This window comes from Zootoca vivipara, chromosome 15, assembly GCF_963506605.1.
Source record: "Zootoca vivipara chromosome 15, rZooViv1.1, whole genome shotgun sequence".
NCBI classification, from domain to species: Eukaryota; Metazoa; Chordata; class Lepidosauria; order Squamata; family Lacertidae; genus Zootoca; species Zootoca vivipara.
Genome location: NC_083290.1, coordinates 37,935,379 through 37,951,918, shown reverse-complemented (window position 1 = coordinate 37,951,918; position 16,540 = coordinate 37,935,379). Strand labels below are relative to the sequence as shown.

The 16,540-nt window shown below is 43.5% G+C and overlaps 1 protein-coding gene across 1 annotated transcript in view; it reads right to left on the bottom strand.

Moving 5' to 3' along the window:
- The window catches only part of KCNU1 (potassium calcium-activated channel subfamily U member 1), an 86,845-nt gene extending 71,631 nt beyond the window's left edge, over positions 1 to 15,214 (bottom strand). The window contains exons 1-6 of the mRNA XM_060268599.1: positions 15,032 to 15,214; positions 14,088 to 14,183; positions 10,098 to 10,159; positions 5,569 to 5,659; positions 2,014 to 2,125; positions 453 to 528 (exon numbers count right to left, since the gene is read on the bottom strand). Of these exons, the coding sequence (XP_060124582.1) occupies positions 453 to 528; positions 2,014 to 2,125; positions 5,569 to 5,659; positions 10,098 to 10,159; positions 14,088 to 14,183; positions 15,032 to 15,214 (620 nt within the window). The remainder of the gene's footprint in view (positions 1 to 452; positions 529 to 2,013; positions 2,126 to 5,568; positions 5,660 to 10,097; positions 10,160 to 14,087; positions 14,184 to 15,031) is intronic.
- Between the last annotated feature and the right edge of the window lie 1,326 nt (positions 15,215 to 16,540).

Below are 16,540 nucleotides of genomic sequence, written 5' to 3'. Positions count from 1 at the left end.
AAAAAATTTTAGGGAAAAAAACCCTGGATGTACATTTCCAAAATTTAAGATAAAAAACAAATAAAATAAAACCTACATACAGCAACAGTATTTTGTGTTGTGTAGGCTCCTATTTGTTATGTGCAAATCACTTTAGATACCTATTAACTCCATAAATTACGATATACCATATATTCAACAACAAAAAAACAGTGACAATTTGTTGTTGACAAAGGACAGCTGGACATATAAAGGGCCCCATTACCTTCAGTAGCTTAGGGCCTCATCAAACCTAAATCCGGCCCCGTGTCTCTCCCAACCAAAAGCTGTCCAAATCACAATCCTGTGGGCAAAACTCCACACTAAGCAAATGACTTGGTGCCCAGGCCACCACAATCCCAAGGTGGGGAAGGAGGGACCAAAGGGAAATCTATTGCTTATCAGAAAAGTGGTATGATGCGAGTCTGACTTACGCAGTCGTCGTAATTTGGAGAAACTGTAATATTTTGGGAAGTTCCATCAGTCGGAGAGCTCGCAAGAAACGTAAACCTACAGGAAAGGAGGTGGAACAATGCTTTGTGAGTGGGGGGAAAGGTCCTTGTATTGGTGAGCATTTGTGCATAACCCCTGTTATTATCTGGTCTGTTATGCTTAGGTTAATATCCTAAGCTTCCTTACCTAGATGTAAGTTCCACTAAACTCTGTGAGGTGGACTGCTAGAGTATAGCAATGGTTCCTAATAGAAACAGGCATTTAAGGAAAAGAGTTGGTAGTATTTGATGGTCAGCATGCATGTATTGAATATTTGGTAGTGTTTCATGGCTAATCTACAGTGTCATTTAGCAGTACGTTCTAAATACAGTCATACCTTGGTTTAAGTACACTTCAGTTTGAGTACTTTCAGTTTAAGTACTCCGTGGACCCATCTGGAATGGATTAATCCACTTTTCATTACTTTCAATGGGAATGTTCGCTTCAGGTTAAGTAAGCTTCAGGTTAAGTACTCCGTGGACCCATCTGGAATGGATTAATCCACTTTTCATTACTTTCAATGGGAATGTTCGCTTCAGGTTAAGTACGCTTCAGGTTAGGTATGGACTTCCAGAACCAATTGCACTCATACTTCGGGTTAAGTACGCTTCAGTTTAAGTACTCCGCGGACCCATCTGGAACAGATTAATCCACTTTCCATTACTTTCAATGGGAAAATTTGCTTCAGGTTAAGTAAGCTTCAGGTTAAGTACTCCGTGGACCGCCTGGAACGGATTAATCCACTTTCCATTACTTTCAATGGGAAAGTACAGACTTCCGGAACCCATTGTGTACTTAAACCGAGGTACCACTGTACGTCCTTTTGTATCCTGAAATACAAGGTCAATTGGGCTGATTTTTCAGAAAGTTCACATATTTCTGTGTTGGGCTGCACTATTAAAAAGGCATCCAAAGTTGGAGCAGGGAGTGCTTACGCTTTTGAGTAACCTTGGGGCTTCAGTTGTCCCACAAACAGAGGCGTTCTGAGGTGGGGGCGGGGGGGCTCCTGGTGCCATTCCAAAGGGGGGTGGTGTCACTCTGGGGTCACAAAATGCCACGCACCCCCCTGAATGCGTGCCACACACCCAGGGACATGCACCATGCCCCTCGCGGGTGGCATGCCAAGCCCCCTGGTACGCGCGCCGCTCCGGGTACCGGAGCAGGTTGCTTCACCTCTGCCCTCAAATCCTGTTTTTTTTCCCCTATTGAAAAACAAAACCAAACAGACTGAGGAAATACTGTACTCAGAGTTTGGCAGGGGAGGGGAGATCTTTAGGTTTCATGGGCAGAGGTTCTCAGAGCACTCCAGTTACAGCAATTTGAGGAAAGAACTCTACCATATTCCCCATGGGGGCAGAAGCTCGCTCCAGTCAACCGTCCTTGGGGTAAGAGGTTCCTTGGTGTGTGAGTGAGAGAGACTGAGTGGTATTTTCCCTACCTCAGTCTTTCTTGGGAATTTATGCTGTTTTCTATGCAAGTTAATGGAAATATTGGTGTACTCACCAAGCCAGTTTCTTCCTAAATAGAAAGATACACAGACCGGAGTAATGGTGAAGAAGTCCACAATGGAATTGAGTTCAACCCAAAACGCCAACTTGTCACTTGCTGCAAAGAACTAGAAAAACTGCAAAAAATCAGATGACACAAGGACCATATCTGTCTAGCTGTCTTTCCACCCACCCACCCACCCACCCTAACTAGCTATGTACACCATTTCAGGGAGGGTGGCTGGGTGGAGTTGCTGTTCATTGCCTTTCTTCTTGCCTGCTTGTCAGCTGCTGATCACCCACCATTTCACTTCAGATATTAGCTCTTCATATGAAAAGCTAGTACAGATGGGTGGTGTCAGAGAGCAGACTGAGGATTACAGCTCTGAAGAAGAATGGTGGGAACCTCTCCCTCTTCCTGCTCTTGACCAGGATCCTGAAGCTGCTTAGGAACAGTGGAGCAGCATGGATTTAGAGAATTGGTTTGCAGAGGGACATGGTTTGGAAAATAACAGCTGGGCAGAGCTGAGTGGGAAACAGCTAGAAGAAGCAGAACAGGAAGAGAGAGATATAACTGACTCCCCTTCGCTAGAGAGTGTCCAGCCTATCTCTCCAAAGGCAAGGAGATAAGGTTGCTATGCAGAAGGCTCAATGGTTGTGAGATCAGGTTGCAAGAAGGGGAAGTGACAATGACTGGGGGGAAGGAGGAGGAAAACTTAATTGGGAGCACCTTTGCTCCGAAAATGGCTGCTGTGTTCTTTTGCTGTGATCATTAAACACTCTTAAACTGGTAAGGGACTCTAATGATTTGTTCTGCTGCTGCTCGTCCGGGGGGCGGGGGAGGAAGCCATTCTCCGAAGCCTGACAGGTGGGGTACAAATAATAAAATCATGATGATGATTATTATTTCCAGCTAGGAATGGGAGAGAGAATCCATTTTCATTTTTCCACCATTTTTAAATTTATTTCCATAAAGCTTTTTCCTGATTCAAAAAGATAAAGGGGAAGAGGGAACGAGAAAGAAGGAAGGAAGGAAGGAAGGAAGGAAGGAAGGAAGGAAGGAAGGAAGGAAGGAAGGAAGGAAAGAAAGAGGAAAGAAAAAAGGGTTTCCAATTCTCTCCTTGTTATTTATATAAAAAGAATTATTCCAATAGATTATGGCCATCATAATAGAATATAAGCACAAATTACACAGCTTCAGAATGAAAGACATTGCAAGACAAATATACAATGTCCAGATTTATTTATTTATTTAAAACATTCCTTCTGGTCAGCATCCTTAGGGTTTGACACTTGCACTATCCATAAAGGTTACTCTTATCTTTCTTGCTGCTTGAGCAAAAAGTGCCACCCCTATAATTGATGCATTTATCAACATCTGCCAACAGCCATTTAATTAAAAAAAAGATCTGGTTGACCTAAGGCAGTCTGAAAAGGGGAGATAAATTTGGGGAAAGAAAAGAAAAAGGGTTTCTGATTCTCCCCCTGTAAGTTATGTAAAAAGAATTATTCAAAGCATTTGCCCACGATAAAATCAAACTATTTTACTTTCTACAAGCCAGTATTATCTCAATCTCCCAACCCAAATATTGCATATTCCTTTTCTTTTTCACACAAAAAGTCCAGAAGGGGTTCACCACCTATGGAAACGTAATTGGAAATTTACGGCATGTTTTACATTAAGGGAGAACCACCAAAAGATGCTATATTGATGGTATGTAAGCCCCTGTAAACTTTCCAAAATGTACAAAATGTTCCAAATACATGCTGGAGATGTGGAGAACCACGTGGAACTCTCTTCCACATGTGGTGGATGTGTAAAAAGATTAAGACCTTTTGGAATGAGAGAGAGAGAGCTCAAAACAATGTTAAATGTATCTTTTCTGAAGAAACCAAAATCATTTTTATTGGGAATTACAGGTCCAGACATTGTTAGGAAGATAAGAAAAGTCTTTCTGTATGCCACCACTGCCACAAGGGTACTTATAGCAAAACATGGGAAGAGTGACAAAATTCCCACTAAATCTCAAAGCTAGTATATCTAAATCTAGTAGCTTTCTAAATTAGTAGCTTTAGTAAATCTAAAACTAGTAGAATATGCTGAATTAGACAGTCTCTTGGAAAAGATTAAAGATAAGTCAAAACAGGAGTTTGAAATGAACTGGGAACCTCTAAAGAGATATTTAAAGGATAATTCTAAGGAGATATTTAAAGGATAATTGTTGCAATCTGCAATCTGCAGGCTGAAATTGGTAGCAGCCTTTAAGTAATCTCTACAAGTAATATAGGTTAAAAGCGAGAAAACAGACTTATATATGTATGAAAATTATTATTTCATGAATAATATATTGAGGCAATAGGTTTATTAGAGTGGGAAAATTGGGAAAGGACAGGAAGTCAAACTTATGTACTAAATATAGCATAGGAGGATTTATATTCTTTTGTTGGATTTTCCTTTTGACAAAACTGACTTATGTAAAATAAGGAAGATAAATCTTTGATGTACAGATGCAAGTATGAACAATAAAGTATATATGAATGAGAGAAGTCCAAAAGGGGTTCCCAATTATACAGGGGCTGGCTTCATTTGCACAGGTTCTGTAAGAACGTTTATAATATACTTTAGTTTAGTTGCACAGCAGCAAAACGGCTTGCTGACTCATTAGAGTCTTTCTTAGTTGCGAATCCCTTTTATCCCTCTTAAAAACAATACACATGAATCTGTGTTATAATAAAACAGATGTCACTCCCACCGGAGTGGCAGAAGCAGAATCTGTTGCCCCTGTGGATCTGATACCTGAGGCCAGTAGCGTAGCAAGGTGGGGGTGGTGCGGGCGGGGCACCCCAGGCCCCACACAGTCGGGGCGCCTCACCCCTCGCCTCCACCCGCGCGTGCCATATGCGGTCCGTGCTGGCTGCCCCACGAGTGGCAGCCCGTTATGGGCCGCTGTGCACCAGCAGCAGCGCGTACTGACTGCGCATGTGCAGCATCACAGCACAGGGATACTACACATGCGCCAGCAGCAGCGCGTACTGACTGCGCATGTGCAGCATCCCGCATGCTACACATGCACAGTCAGTACACGCTGCTGCTGGCGCACGGCAGCCCCATGGGCCACTGCTCACACACAGCGGCCCTTAACGGGCTGCCGTGTGCGAGCGGCAGCTGGGCTGGCGCTGCTGCTCCCACAGCAACCTTACGCGGGAGCAGCACCACCAGCCTGGACGGACCACGCATGCGTCACGATGCCCTGCCCCCAGGGGGCACCTCCACCTTTGCCGCCCTGGGCAGCCAAGCGGCAAGGTTCGCCACTGCCTGAGGCAGTCATTTCACACTGCTTCATGGGTGGGCCAGCCCTGCTGACAGATGTCTCCCATCATGCATTTCATGATGTGACTTTTCACCAGCCGTCTGGGGAAATAAAAGTTAAGTACTTCACCTGCTACTGAGAGTGTTGGGGCAGGTACATCTCCTCAGTTTTGCCATATGTCATTCTAACATCTGCACATTCCTTTATGAATGGCCATGACTTTCCCTATTAATTTATGAAAGAAAAATAATAATTCTTACCCGCAATCCAAAGTAAAAGAGGAAGAATAAATTGAAGAAGAGGTCAACAAAAACTGTCTGGTCTTCAAATGAGAGACAGAACTGTTTAACACTGGAGAAGAGAGGGAAAGCAATTAATCATTGTTTACAGGCTGATATGAATTCCCATGTCAGTATCGTTTAATGGTTAGATTCTTCGACTGAGACCAGGGAGACCAGAGTTCTATGTACATAACCCTGAGCTCACTGGATGAAAGGTGGGATAGAAATGTAATCTACTAAATATTGTGGGACGCGGTTTGTTTGTCTTTGTCACTCTGCTCTCTTTGGATTTGGATAACACTTAACTATCGCCAAACGCAGCATGAGGGTTCCTGAGGTGAAGAGGTGGTAGTATTTGTCAATGTTTGGATTTAGGGCACCATTTTGAATCAAGATGATGGACTGAAACCTGATTTTAGCATGACTTCACCAGCTTTCTGGCATAGATTCAACCACAAGATAGTGTCACCACAATCAATGCAAGCATTCCAGAGGTGGAAGTGGCAGTCTTTGTCAATGATAGGATGCCAGGCACCATATTGATTCAAGTTGGCAGACCAAAATATGGCTTTGGCATGATTTCACCCATATTATTTTTTGTCATAGGTTCATCACCATCTGGAGCCAGAACCAGCACTAACACTTATTCTAGGAGTGAAGCTAGCAAAAAGACCATGGAAGCAAAGACTCCCGATTCTGGGCAAAGGCCATTCAGTGGTTAGCCAGAAACTGAGAAGGGGCACCTTGGAAAGTGCTGTACTCTCCTTCATTGGGAGTTTTTAAACAGAGGCTAGATGGCTACCTGGCAAGGATTCCTTTGCTGTGATTTCTACATTGCAGGGGTTGAAATAGATGACCCTTGATATCGCTTCCAACTCTTTAATTCCATGATTCTATGATATATATTTCGGCGGTTCGAATCCCCACGACAGGGTGAGCTTCCGTTGCTCGGTCCCTGCTCCTGCCCACCTAGCAGTTTGAAAGCACGTCAAAGTGCAAGTAGATAAATAGGTACTGCTCTGGCGGGAAGGTAAACAGCATTTCCATGCACTGCTCTGGTTCGCCAGAAGCGGCTTAGTCATGCTGGCAACATGACCTGGAAGCTGTATGCCGGCTCCTTCAGCCAGTAAAGTGAGATGAGTGCCACAACCCCAGAGTCATCTGCGACTGGACCTAATGGTCAAGGGGTCCCTTTACCTTTACCTATGATATATATTGTAGGGAAGTGGAGGGGGGGTGCTGTTTTGCTTTAAGTTAATCCATCTGAAACTGTTACTAGGAGATGGGGCAGGTGCCTGAGATAAACTGAAGTTCTTGGCTTTGTATAAAGATCAAGAAGCTTTCTGTAATTTAGATTAAGTAAGGAGAGAGGTGGATTTGGGGGGTTCATCACACAAGGAGCTGAAGTTGTTGTTGCTGATGCAATGATTTTAACCAAAGAGGAGGCCAAAATGCCCTAGTTCGTTTTCGAATTAATATAAGACAGGCTATTCTCCATCTCCACCGTATCAAGCAGTTGGTCCCTTACCTCTCTCGCCCTGATCTGGCCACAGTGATCCATGTGACGGTCACCTCCAGGCTTGATTATTGTAACTCGCTCTACGCGGGGCTGCCCTTGAAGCTGACCCAGAAACTCCAGCGGGTGCAGAATGCCGTGGCGAGGCTCCTTACGGGGTCCCGACCGCAGAATCACATTCACCCAGTGCTTTACCAGCTGCACTGGCTCCCGGTGGAGTACAGGATCAGGTTTAAGGTGCTGGTTTTGACCTTTAAAGCCCTATGCGGCTTGGGACCCTCGTACCTACAGGACCGCCTCTCCTGGTATGCCCCGCAGAGGACCTTAAGGTCCACAAACAACAATACTCTGGAGATCCCGAGCCATAAGGTGGCTAGATTGGCCTCTACTAGGGCCAGGGCCTTTTCAGTATTGGCCCCAACTTGGTGGAACGCTCTTTCACAGGAGACCAGGGCCCTGCGGGATTTGTCATCTTTCCGCAGAGCCTGCAAGACAGAGCTGTTCCGCCTGGCCTTTGGGTTGGACTTAGTCTGACCCCTGTGTTTTCCTCCCTCATGGCTTGGATTTATGGACTACTTAAAATGAGGCTGCATTTAAAATTTTAATACTGTATTTTAATCTGTATTTTAATTAATTGCTTTTCATGTTTTATTGTAATTTTATTGGTGTGAGCCGCCCTGAGCCCGGTTTTGACTGGGGAGGGCGGGGTATAAATAAAATTATTATTATTATTATTATTATTATTATTATTATTATTATTATTATTATTGAATAGGGCACCCACACAGCAGCCAGTGTAGAGACATAAGCAACTGGAAACATGGGCAATGAATGATCCTTGTTTTGATCATGGAAGTGTGAGTGGAATGCTGTGCTGTGGCTAATCTGGCCCATTTTATGACACTCGTCACAACTTTGACCTTTTTTCATGGGAACAATGGAACTACCTTATGCTGTATCTAGTCTCTAGGATTTCAGGAAGGGCATATTTTTGAAATACTTATCTGCAGATGACAGAGATTGAACCAGGGACCTTTTGCTTGCAAAGCATATTAAGGTGTGGCATATGCCTGACTCTTCCTTCAACCAGTATAGACTGGTGCAAGATTTGTCATTAAAGCAAATTTGGGTTTAATGAGATATTCAGAACTGGCAGCAACTGAGCAAAACCACCCTCATTCTGCATCATCATGCTATGCCCCTTCCCAAATATCAACAAGTTGAATTTCACATTCCATTTGGCACCTTTGACAGTTTCCAGATTTTGCGTTTTTGACAAGTGCAGAATGACAGAACAAAATTGCCAAAGCCATTTTGATTTGTGCTTTTAAATATGATGTTGCTGCTTCCATCCCAGGAAAAAAAATATCCCACTTTTCAAGACGTAGCCTGTACCCTATATCTTTTAGTGGGACCATATGCTTCAGTTGCAAGTATCTAACAGATACAGTAGCTGTTTTCTCACCATTTATTCCCAAGCTGCTCATGTGGGTCCTCAATTTGGAGCATTAAAAACCTTGTATTTTAAATTTCTGAATAAAGTATGGAATTTAGTACTTTAATCTGAATGTGAAAGCCGAAACATACACACTGCGCAAACACACCATATAGTGCCACTGCCGTCTCCTCTATGTTTGTTACCAGTAATTTTCAAAGATCAGTTCAAAGTACTGAGGTTGTTGCTTTAATTAAAACCCTACATGGCCTAGAACAAGAGTATCATGTCTACCGACATATGAAATAAAACAAAAAAATTTCTTCCAGTAGCACCTTAGAGACCAACTAAGTTTGTCTTTGGTATGAGCTTTCGTGTGCATGCACACTTCTTCAGATGTGCATGCACACGAAAACTCATACCAATGACAAACTCAGTTGGTCTCTAAAGTGCTACTGGAAGGATTTTATTTTTATTTTTTTTCAACTACGGCAGACCAACACGGCTACCTACCTGTAACTAGAACTACTCACATATGAGCCTGTCTGTGAGCAAGAATAACCACTAGCTCAGTGGTTAAACACATGTAAGGAGATTGCTGTTGCAATCAGGTTCTGCTTGTAGGTTCCTCATGAGCACCTGGTTGGCCATGTGAGAACAGGATCCTAGACTGGATGAGACTGAGCCAGAAGAGCACTTCTTCTGTTGTTATGCTTCACATGCAAAAGGCCCAATCCCTGACATTGGGAAGGGCCATAACTTTGTGGCAGGTTCAGTCTCTGGCATCTCCAGGTAGGACCAGGAAAGACTCCTGCCTGAAGCTCTGGAGAGCTGAGGCCAGCCATTGTGGACAAGACTTAGCTAGATGGTTTAATGGTCTGGCTCAGAAACATAGGGAGCTGCCTTGTACCATTTCTGAGCAGGGCTGAGAAAGACTCTTGTCTGAAACACTGGAAAAATGCTGCCAACCATTGTGTGAACTATAGCAATCCAGGTGTGCCAAGGTTCTGGCTGGTATAAGATAGCTTCCTATGAGGGCTGAGATCAGCCTGAATCCTGCTACAGGTTCCTCTAACACCAGAAATATGACAAATAGTTGGGAGGGGGGGGAGAAGGCATTTTCTGTGTCCGCAAGGGAAGACCACCTGGCTCCATTTTTGCTCACCTTTCAACCTTTGCTCACTGCAAAGATAGATATTTGGGGGCGTTCGGCCTCCAAATATATAGTAATTCTAGTGAGCATTTCTTGGAGTGCTCCTTCCCAATATAATTTGTGCATTTGATTTCTAATGTGATTGATGGATTACTGAGAGTTTCAATATGAATTTTAACATTGTTTTTATTATTATTTTATATTTATTATTTTATATATTATTATTATTATTATTATTATCCTGTTGCCTGTGTTGTTTGCCATCCTGGTGATTTCAAGAGAAAAGTGGATATGGATACAAATATTTTGAATACCTATATCACTTGTTTTTGTTTTGTTTTTGTTTTTTAAAAAAACAACAAATTAAAAATACACTTTAGGATACATTTCTGAATTATAATTACCTTTGACAGTTGATGAAGTAAATGATGAGTGATCCAATGCTAAACAGGAACACCAGTATGACCTAAAACAGAAATCCAGATTGAATCCGTGATAACTGATAATGAAAATCCAGCTGATTCTAAATCATGCCATTCATCTATCAAGATGCGAAACCATTTTACTATCTTCTTAAAACAAGGATGGGGACTCTGTAGCCCTCCAGATTCACTTGGACTATAACTCCCATTATCCCTGGGTGTTGCCTGGGATATGTTAGCTGTGGCTGGTGAAAAATGAGTCCAACAATAACTGGAGGGCCACAAGTTGCCCATCCTTTCCTTTAAACTTCACTAAAATGTTGGGTAGATGTACACTTTATGGCTTTCATGTGCAGATTACTGGACACTTTATTTTGTGATGATAGAGCCGTCTCTTTCCAAGTCATACCTGCCAAGTTGCTGTCAGAGAAATAAGGGACCAGGCCGGAAATAGCAGACCGGAAGTAGCGCTGCCACCATTTTGGTGCTGGGTGGAGCATGCTCAGAAGTGACTTTTGATGCTGCTTTGCCCAGTTCCAAAATGGCTGCCGCGCCAGAAGTTGCACTGTAGCCATTTTGGAACTGGGCAGAGCAGCATCAAAAGTCGCTTCTGAGCATGCTCCGCCCAGTTCCAAAATGGCCGCCGTGCCAGAATAAACCGGGGGGGGAATCCGTTTTTCAGCCAGGAACAGCTGGAAAAACAGGGATTTCCCGGGGAAAACGGGAGACTTGGCAGCTATGTTCCAAGTATATGTTCATCACACAGTTTGTACTATGCAGGAATTGGACAAATGGATTAATCTGTATCAAGCACTGTTTGTTTTTATGTATTTTTTTCAGCACATGAAATTAAACATGTCCAGGAATGTACACAGATGTCACAACATAAATTATTATTATTTGCAACAATCATCAGATAAAATCTTAGGGTAACAAAGCAACCCTCAATTTTACACAGTGCATTCAATTTTACACAGCGAACATAGAATAATAGAATTGTAGAATTGGAAGTGACCCCGAGGGTCATCTAGTCCAACCCACTGCAATGCAGGAATCTCAACACATCCAGTTTGAAACCATACCAGGCCCTACTTAGCTTGGCAAATGTGCTAGCGGTTTCATTGCCACACATTATATGAATTTGGGGTGTGCAACTTCCCCTGGTTCCCCCCCCTTTTTTTTACTGTTTCTCTGTTTCACTTTGCCCTGCTCTCCACTCCTCCTGAATCTTGGTTTTAAAATGATAATTTCTAAAACTAATTCAGGAATTGTAGCGTGTCCAGGTTGCACATGTTTGTATTCATAAAACTCTGGGGAGGGGAAGGTTGATGTGATCGACAGCATGGCTGCAATTGAAGTTGGAAGTGGTGCACTAATCACTGACTCTGTCCAGAATATAAGGCATCTACTAGGAGGAAAAAAAACTGGTGTGAATGCTCTGGTACACTCTGATCTTAAAATGCTATTACTCACAATACAAGCCAATTCCACTGAAATCAATGGCGCTTACCTCCAAGCAAATGCTATTTAAGATCAGAAGTGGTCGGCTTCAATCCAAAGAACATTTAGTTGGAAGTAAAATCTATGAGGCTTAGGACTGGAATGTAAGTTTGTGATCTTTTAGGAGAGCACAATCTGTCCATATATTGCAGTACATTGTAGTTATAGGCCTTGAACTCTTGACAACAGAGATTCTGGTGGAGCATGCTGGGCTTAGGGCCTGCATTTGAGCTTCTGTATCATGTAATGCTGACCCCAAAGAAGAGGAAGTCAAATATGGCTTGGCTTGGAAATAAGATGAGCTGTTTTTTAGGGTTTGGGGGGGGAGTAGTCCAGCTTATAGGGACCCAGGTGGCGCTGTGGGTTAAACCACAGAGTCTAGGGCTTGCTGATCAGAAGGTTGGCGGTTCGAATCCCTGCAACGGGGTGAGCTCCCGTTGCTCGGTCCCAGCACCTGCCAACCTAGCAGTTCGAAAGCACATCAAAGTGCAAGTAGATAAATAGGGACCGCTCCGGCGGGAAGCTAAACGGCATTTCCGTGTGCTGCTCTGGTTCATCAGAAGCAGCTTTGTCATGCTGGCCACATGACCCGGAAGCTGTACGCCGGCTCCCTCGGCCTTTAGAGCGAGATGAGCAGCGCAACCCCAGAGTCGGACACGACTGGACCTGATGGTTAGGGGGCCCTTTACCTTTACCTTTAGTCCAGTTTATATATGAGCCAATCCCCAATGTAAACCACAGTGAACCTCACACATCCCTAACTGAAATAACAAACTGAACCTGCAACATAAAGTTACAGTGTGGAGTGCCATACCCAGGGTTGATGTTTTTGAGCTATTTTTATGGAAAATCGGCAAAAACAACACTGTCGACATGGGTTGCCGTATGTCTGGATTTTCCCAGGCATTTTGGCGAATTCGCCCAGACACTGGTTCCGACTGCAGTATTCTGGGTTGGGTTTTTTTCTCCTAACCTTTTTTTTTGTACTTTGGAAAACCTTGAGACTTTATTGAACCTGCCAGTACCTTCTTATTTTGCATGAGTGGTGCTGTTTTGTGGTGCCTGAGCATAAGAAATGTGTATGGGGTGGTTATCATCTTGCAGCCCTGCCGCCTCTCCTACTGTAGTATCATGTTATGATTATTTGTAGTACTTCTTCATGTGCCTCCTCCTCAAGTGGTCTAGAGCAGTGTTTCTCAACCTTGGGCCCCCAGCTGTTTTTGTACTACAACTCCCATCATCCCTGACCAGTGGTCCTGCTAGCTAGGGATGATGGGAGTTGTAGTCCCAAAACAGCTGGAGACCCAAGGTTGAGAAACACCGGTCTAGAGCAGGCATCCCCAAACTGCGGCCCTCCAGAAGTTTTGGCCTACAACTCCCATGATTCCTAGCTAAGAGGACCAGTGGTCAGGGATGATGGGAATTGTAGTCCAAAACATCTGGAGGGCCGAAGTCTGGGGATGTCTGGTCTAGAGGGTGGCAACACGAGAATGGGCCTTCTTTGCAGTGGCTCCCCATCTGTGGAATGCTCTCCCTAGGGAAGCTCACCTGGTGCCTTCATTATACACCTTTAGGCACCAGGCAAAAACATTCCTTTTTAACCAGGCCTTTGGTTGATTTGATTGACATCCTATGCCAGAATGTTGTTGGCTCAAAATTGGAAGGGGGGGGGGAAATACCATCAATTCAGGAGTGACATATAAAATTGGCAGAATTCATGAATTTAGCAAGAATGATGGCGGTAATTAGGAGGGTCCCAAAACAAAAATTGAAAGAAGAATGATGGAGATATGTGGAGGATTATTTTTGCAAGGAGGGTATAAATTTGAAATGAGTGATTTGCTTAGACTGAGATCCACAAGAAGACAAATACATAGACATATAATGTAAGAAAAATATGGAAAGTTTTAATTTTTAATTACATACAAGAAGGAAGAGGCATGGTAAATGTTATATATTGAAAGGGAACCAATATTAAAATGCTTGGAAGTTGATTTTTATTCTTCTATTTCTTTTCAAATTTCTCTTTCTCTTCTTTTTTGTCCCTTTTCTTTTTTTCTTTTCTTCTCTCCTTATGACTTGATTTGATATGATTTGTTAGAATGTTGCTTTTTGTATGTATTAGTTTGTTTGTTATGATTTGGGGGAAATTATTATGATGTGATTTAAAATGATTTGATATGATTTGTGCCTTTTGGTTTGTGTTTGTCTGTTGGTTATGATTGTTGATGTTTTTAATAAGAAATAAAGTTAATTTTTAAACCTGGAAAAAAATGTGTTTTTGGGGGGGGGGGCTATTGAGTTGTTATTCTTATTGTTATTATGTATTTTGTGATTTTATAGCTTGATTTTATTCTGTGAACCGCCCTGAGACCCCCCTTGTATAGGGTGTTATATAAATTCAATTAATAATAATAATAATAATAATAATGATTCCCTTCCCAATGCATACATATTAATTAAACAACTCACCAATATGCGTCCCACAACAGTCTGAGCAGAGATCATCCTCACCACCCAAACCTGAAAGTGTCTCTTCCATAGATTTAACCTAGGCATCCTTCGAGTCTGTTAAGGGGGAAAGAAAGGCGCTGAGTCCTTGAAAAGGACCACAATCCACATTGCTGTGCTACAGGCAAGCAGGGCACTCTCATCTCTCAGATTATTGCTGTAGGCCCCCTGCTACTTCTCCATGTCCCCACTTCTCCACACAAGTGAAATTTGCACACCAGTCTCTGTAAAAGCATGAGAACACTGCCCAGTGTTTAAATAGGGGCAGAATCTTTTGGGGAAACTGGGAGAGGGGGGAATGGCTTTTAAACTAAGCACACACCTGCTCATTTTGATCCTGCTGATGAGCAAGGCAGATCTCCTATTTGAGTGCCAAGCCCGGATATTAAATAACAGACACAAGTGTAAAAGGGGGTGAGAGAAGAGTGGTTTCTGGAAATACTGGAAACCTCTCAGTGTGTTGGTATGTTAACAATAAAAACAAATAGAGAAAATTACGCCAATTCCACTAACACTCCCCCCAATTCTTTAAAAACATACAACAAATAACTAGATAGCAATCATGAGCAGCAGAACTAGATCATTCACAGCTAGTCCCAGCTTTCAGTTTCTTCCATTTGTTTACATTTTTCTAAGCCTTTTAGGTTATCTTTTCCAAGGTCATGCTCATGAACTGTTTACTTTTGCACATATATGTTGTTGTACATTGACCACCACACATATATTTGAGTACAATCACACCAATACTTTATCCCTAATGTGTGGTTGGGGAGTGAGAAAGCACCCCCCCCATCCCGAAGAACCAAGATGCCTCCCCAAGGATGGTTCTTAGTAACCAGCTGTAACTACTGTATATTGTCCAGGCATGCAAACCCTCCTTGCTCAGCATCCAATTGTGTGTTTACCTTCAATCCAGTCAATTTAAGCAAGGACTTCAATGTGTATTCAATTACTCTGACCATCAAGATGAGGAGGATACCTCCCACAAAAATGGACAGACAGGAGGACATAAAGGCCAGCTGAACATATTCAGTGCAGTGGCTCCCAATTTCCTCATCCCAGCTTCCATTCTCTTCATGATAATACATATCTCTTTCCTGTGCTGTCTCTTCTGCTTTTTTCCTACTGTTTGCTTGGGAAGTTCTAAGAAATACCCTTCCATTCTAGAATCTTTGTGATGTCACTGCCAACATATGATGTCATTCATAGAGCGAGCTGCAGACATCAGCTACGTTTATGGAACGTGGGGGGCACTGTGAGTTAAACCACAGAGCCTAGGGCTTGCCGATCAGAAGGTTGGCGGTTCGAATCCCTGCAACGGGGTGAGCTCCCATTGCTCGGTCCCTGCTGCTGCCAACATAGCAATTCGAAAGCACATCAAAGTGCAAGTAGATAAATAGGTACCGCTACAGCAGGAAGATAAACGGCGTTTCCGTGCGCTGCTCTGGTTCGCCAGAAGTGGCTTTGTCATGCTGGCCACATGACCTGGAAGCTATACACCGGCTCCCTCGGCCAATAATGCGAGATGACCGCCGCAACCCCAGAGTCGGTCATGACTGGACCTAATGGTCAGTGGTCCCTTTACCTTTACTTATGTTTATGGAAAACCAGCTGAACAAGGAACAATGTGGATTACACAAAGAAAGTTGCCTCAGCTGCTGCTTCCTACTTAGCCCTGAAAGGGTGACTGGGTAAACCCACACTGTCCCAGGGTGGATGGATGAGACACCACAGCAATCAAGGTGTGGTGGTCTCACTTGCATGGAATGATCCTTTATGAGCCAGACCCATCCCCTTTCTGATTGACCCACTAAGGTACAAACATCTCCTCTCCTCCTCCTCCAGGAGGAAGTCAGTCAAGGCTTCCTCCTCCATTAGTTTGAGCCCAACTTATCTCCATGTGAGACTCAGGAGAGTGGCATGTTCTCCTCAAGAGGGACCCATAGTAACTTTGGTAAACAACATCAATTGGCAAATGGAATATGGGACGAGTTTACCCCAGCACTCCTTTCACAATCCTACAGCAACTCTCAGATCCATTGGAAGTAAATAAAAAGATTTGGCAGATCTCCTATGTCACCAGGAGCATAGCATGGGTTGCCTGTGCCCAGTGTGGGGAAGTGTTGTGCCCCCCTAGTGGACTGGGAAACTGGGGTGGGGGTGCATACTGGGTAACCACATTGGTATTGACAGTTGTTGTGCTGCTGCTCCTTCCTTCCTTGTTCCAACCCAACCCAGAGGCTCCTTGTAGCCAATGAATGATGCTGCCACCTCGACAATGAGGCAGCTGGAACCCCTCACAGGAGAGGGGAAGAAGCAAACAGGGAGGTGCAACTTCAACCCTGCATTAAGTCTCTATTTGGGTATGTCTACACAGGTAGGACTTGGATGCACTCATGCAATGCATTCAGGAG